General features: G+C 38.1%; 1 protein-coding gene across 1 annotated transcript in view; it reads right to left on the bottom strand.

The window, feature by feature from the left end:
- Nucleotides 1-346: 346 nt before the first annotated feature.
- Nucleotides 347-5,000, bottom strand: part of LOC112458948 (WD repeat-containing protein 44) — a 6,048-nt gene continuing 1,394 nt past the window's right edge. The window contains exons 5-6 of the mRNA XM_025022790.1: nucleotides 4,678-4,965; nucleotides 347-4,585 (exon numbers count right to left, since the gene is read on the bottom strand). Of these exons, the coding sequence (XP_024878558.1) occupies nucleotides 2,852-4,585; nucleotides 4,678-4,965 (2,022 nt within the window). The 3' untranslated portion in view covers nucleotides 347-2,851. The remainder of the gene's footprint in view (nucleotides 4,586-4,677; nucleotides 4,966-5,000) is intronic.

Raw genomic sequence — 5,000 nt, forward strand, 5'->3', positions numbered from 1 at the left:
TGCAGAAGGGACCAATCGGCGCCGCGATATACGCGGCGCTTAAAATTAAAATTAACACAACTCCCTAGAGCCCGCAGAAGGGACCAATCGGCGCCGCGATATACACGGCGCTTAAAATTTAAATTAAACACAACTCTGTCTGTATCCATATCAACGTCATATTTAAATCTCGGGTTATACCGGTGTAAACCGAGATTTGACACGGATTTGATACGAATATAGTATTTGGTACGATGATACAAACGGCCGGTGTAAATAACTAGGCCTATAAATACTTACCGACATTTTTCTCTAACTTTTGTTCAAATTTGATCCGTTGGATATCATCACATTATTGATACAACAATATCGATGCACTATAATTATATATTTACAATTTGCGTTTACACAAAATAATAATTACAATTCTTCCCTGCATACTTACACATTGTAATCGCGATACAATTTAAACGTATTTTACGCTATCTGTGAAACTCGTATCTAGCTGGCTCATTACACTGCAAATGTTAATCATTTTACAATTGTGGCTATAAACTTGATCCGATTCGAATATACATATATTTCGACGTCTTATGAGTGATTATGGCCAGTATAGTTTGTTCTTATATATTTAAAACCGTCTTAAGTATGTGCAATCTTAAAACGTTATCAACCAATCATCGCAGAGCCGTATTAGTATCTGAAGACTACACTTAAGACGGTCTTGAATAATAATATATACTTAAGAACGAACTATATATGAATACGAGCCTTATGTTTCTAAATTACATATAACTACCCCGATAGAAAAATTGTGCAAATATTGTACAATAATTGCATCATTCAATTGAGAGAAATTTCACGCGATTATTATCCTAAGATGATTCCTTATAACGCAGCGTTCTTGCCGGCATAAAATTTCTAAATATTTGCACAAAAATTGAGAAATTTAATTGAAAGTTAAAATGTTGCACAATTATTTCGATATTTAGAATAAGCAACATCACAAAAAAGATGCTATTTATCAGCGACTCAGCAAACAGAGAATATGCTACGTAATACAGGAGTACATATTTACCGGTTTATGTATAATAAAACTCTGACATATTTTTTAATTATTTCACAATTATTTCCCACGTTTTTTCCAAATTTAATTTTGCAAATATTCCGCTAAGATAATTCCTCATAACGCTGCTATTTTGCTGAAATAATATTTAGAAATAAATTGTGCAAATATTCAACGATATTTGCGCAAAGGTCTAAACTATCTACTAATATATTGTAGCAAATATTGAGATAATTGCAGTATTCCCACGTTCATACAGATTTCGTCATATATAATAGTTGCTTTCCATTTACATCAAAACTCAGATAATTCTCACTTGTGGTCATTCTGTCTTTATTATTCATTAATTCCCAAAAAGGATAGAACGACGTCACAAGTGAGAATTATCTGAGTTTTGATGTAAATGGAAAGCACCTAATGTTATAAATCTTTTCCTATCGGGGTTGTGCAAAAAAAAAAACAAGTGTGCATGTAATCTCAAACAAAGAGTATCAAACGCTGTCCTTTCGCGCGCGACCTATATACATGTGAATAATAATTTCCGTTCTTACAATTGGCAGAACGCGAAAGTACATGATTTGCATCGATATTAATCCAATATATCTTATGTACGATATTAAACTCTAGATCAGCGAGTACCGTGAGCATATGACAATTTTTACATAAAGTATCAATGTACGAGATATAAACTACATATGTACGCTTAATCACGGTAACTAACGTTGTATTATGTTATATGTATATAGCACAATGTCCAATTGTAGCGTGTCTCGTATGCGTTATTTAAAATTTTACGATAAAGATACGGCGTTTTATTACACTTTTTAAAATGCGTAAAAAAACAAACAACGCACGTATGATACATTTTAGTTTTAAAACATCTTTGATATTGTCTTCGATGTGTTACGCTATCTTACAACTATTATATGTGTTCTCGACAAGAACACGATTTAGAAAGCATTAGAATTTTGCAAAATCTGATTCAATGTTTGTAAAAATTAGCAATCCCTATTTTAACCTGTTTCACTACCAATAAATAATCAAGTCACTTTTATAGATCTGAGAGATCTTTGACATATATAACGAATGAAAGGAGCTATTCTCGGATATTTTGCCATCATCCGTACTTCCTTTTTATACTTCGTTTTCACCAAGGTGCTCTCGTCTTCATTGTGCCTTTATCGTACATACAGTGTTCAAGAACAATTCGAAATTTGTGGCATGTCCACACACTAACGACTTATCGCTATCGTATTATGATATAATTTTGATAAATCTCTCTTTGTGGAATATTAGTAACTTTTATCTCTTTTTTTTTTCTTGGTAACAGTGGACCAGCACTGTCGCGAGTCGTGATACGAAGGAAGCAAAAAATGGAAAAATTTTTTAGACATCCGTTAGAAATATGCAAGTATGTACACAAAATTTGTTTTATCTAACACAATAAAACTTTCAGGGAAATTTACACTGCGGTATTATGTATTCCCATTAGAGCGTATTACGTTGGAATTGACAGATATCAGTTGTTTTTAAACTTAAACGTGCACGATTTTAAGAAAGAAATCTTTGTCATTGATGTACATACATACATATATATGTATATAAATCATTTAAAACTATTTACATGCATACATGCGCACGCGTACTCACAAAGATTAAGTAATGCTTGTGTACCTGGCATAAAAATACCGTTAAGGAAAAAATACCGTTCGAGACAAACCTATAAGCGGCGAAAGGAGGCAAGGGAACGCGCATTCACGCAACAAAATACGCTCGTGCATACGTTACACATTACGTTACGTTACATTATGCAAGTGCAGATGCCGGTAGGGAACTGTGCTTCGGTTTTGTCTTGTTTAAAAAAACCTTTATACACCCATTGAAATCGGCGCTTACGAGAACGTGACCTCCGCAACCCTTAGTGCGTTGCTCGACGACAGGATCAACGGGAATGACACTTACGTTGCAACTATCCACGCCTTTCTCCTCCTTGCTCTCCCATTGTTCTCTCGCTTCGATTTGCTTGATAATACTGTCTGGATTCGGTGCAAACACGGCACACGTTACTACGGCGTTATGCGCCTTTATGCCCTCCCAGAAATCATTTCGATCCCTACGAACGCTAGAAAATTTGGAATAATCGTGATGGGTCTTCCAGATATAAATGCACTGATTTTCAGAACCGCTAACTATATATTGCCCGTCTGGGCTGAAACTCGCTTTAATTTGACTACTGACGTTGACATATCCCTTGTATTTGCACGACAAGTTTAAGTCTCTCAGATCGTACAGACGAATGCGACTGTCGTTCGATGTAACCAATATTTTGTCTTCTCCCGGCATAGGCTCGATTCCACTGATCTTGCGACCGGTGGAATTTTTCCCCCTTGTCGATCGGACGTGTATCTGAGTATGGTACTTCAATTGATCGGTATTGTAAAATATGCAACGACCATCGTACGACCCTACAACCGCGAATTTCCCATTTTGACAAAAGTTGGCCGCGGTAATCAACTTTGTTTGTCCGTCCACTTCGTTCCATACCGCGACCTTTTTATCTGGAATATTCCATAGGCGTAATTTGCCGTCCAGAGATCCTGAGAGAAAATATCGATCGTCTCGTGGATGGAATACTATGGCGGTGACAAAGTCGATGTGTTGAAAGCAACATAGGCATTCCTTGCGGGATATGTGCCAAAGCCGTACAGTTTTGTCCATCGACGAGGATAAAACGAAATAGTTCTTGGACCACGAGACGTCGAGCAAGTCCGAGGTATGACCGGTATATGTGCAAAAGGGCTTTGGCATGAACGGACTTTTCGTTCCTTCTATCTCACTGAAGGCACTAGCCACGATGTTGGGATCTTCCATGGATTGCTGCGAGACTAAAGATTCCTGTGAAGGAGTAGGACTGACTTTCTCCGCGTTATACTTGGTTCGCATGTCCTGAAAATACGTAAAGGCGTCTCGCAGAACCCAGATTCGTAGAACGCGATCTTGTCCCGCAGTGGCCAACAGTCGGCCGCAGGCTGAAAACTTCATGCACCAGACCGGTCCTACGTGTTCCCCGCTAAGATCTTGAACGTGCTGCAGACAACTGAACTCGTACGGACCTTTGTGACTGTTCGATGCCTTCAATTTTATGTACTGTTGTTCACCGGGATAAACTTCGTCCACTATGTCCATGACATCTTCTTTATGTCTCGCGTGCGACACTTCTTGCGCGATAGATTTGGCTTTGTTCATAGTCTTTTTTACGGTCGATCCTAGAAATCGTTTCAACTTCTGCGTCCGCTTACGAACTCTGTCTACGGATACATCTTCGTCCGGGGGTATACTAGACATTTTACTATCTACGCTTTCTTCATCGCTCTCTTTTTCCTTCTCCAGACTAGACGTGCTCATGTATTTAGATTTAGTGAGTCTCATAATGTGTAATGACAAAGGATTGATACACTGCGGTAATTTATCTTCCGCTATACTTAATGGCACCTGTTCCCCTGTGTCTAAATTCGTTACAGGCACTTGTTCCAGAATTTCCTGCAACAGATGGCACCATGAAAACGATCGTTCCATTAATATTCTTAATATGAAAATCAAGTATCTGCGTTTAGGATAATCGATCGACAAACCATATCGGTAAGACGCTTGCCAGAATCCGTCCTAGTCCTTACAAACATATTTAATTGCTTAATCAAATCTTGATCACCGGCAGATTTACGTCTTTCTTTGGAACCCTGTGGACTCACGCCCGGGAGCTTATGCGGACCTAGAGAATAACGGCCGATACTGTTGCTCGACGCCGATCCTAACGGACTACTAGACTTTTCGCTTGATCGACTAAGCAGTTCTGCTTTCATTCTTTCTACCCTTTCTAATTCCTCGGTAGATGGGCCTTCTGCTTTCAATTTATCTTCATCCTAACAAAAAAATACATATGTATACATACGTGTGT

The sequence above is a fragment of the Temnothorax curvispinosus genome, unplaced genomic scaffold, assembly GCF_003070985.1.
Source record: "Temnothorax curvispinosus isolate PA1 unplaced genomic scaffold, ASM307098v1 QBEX01009397.1, whole genome shotgun sequence".
In the NCBI taxonomy this organism is placed as follows: Eukaryota; Metazoa; Arthropoda; class Insecta; order Hymenoptera; family Formicidae; genus Temnothorax; species Temnothorax curvispinosus.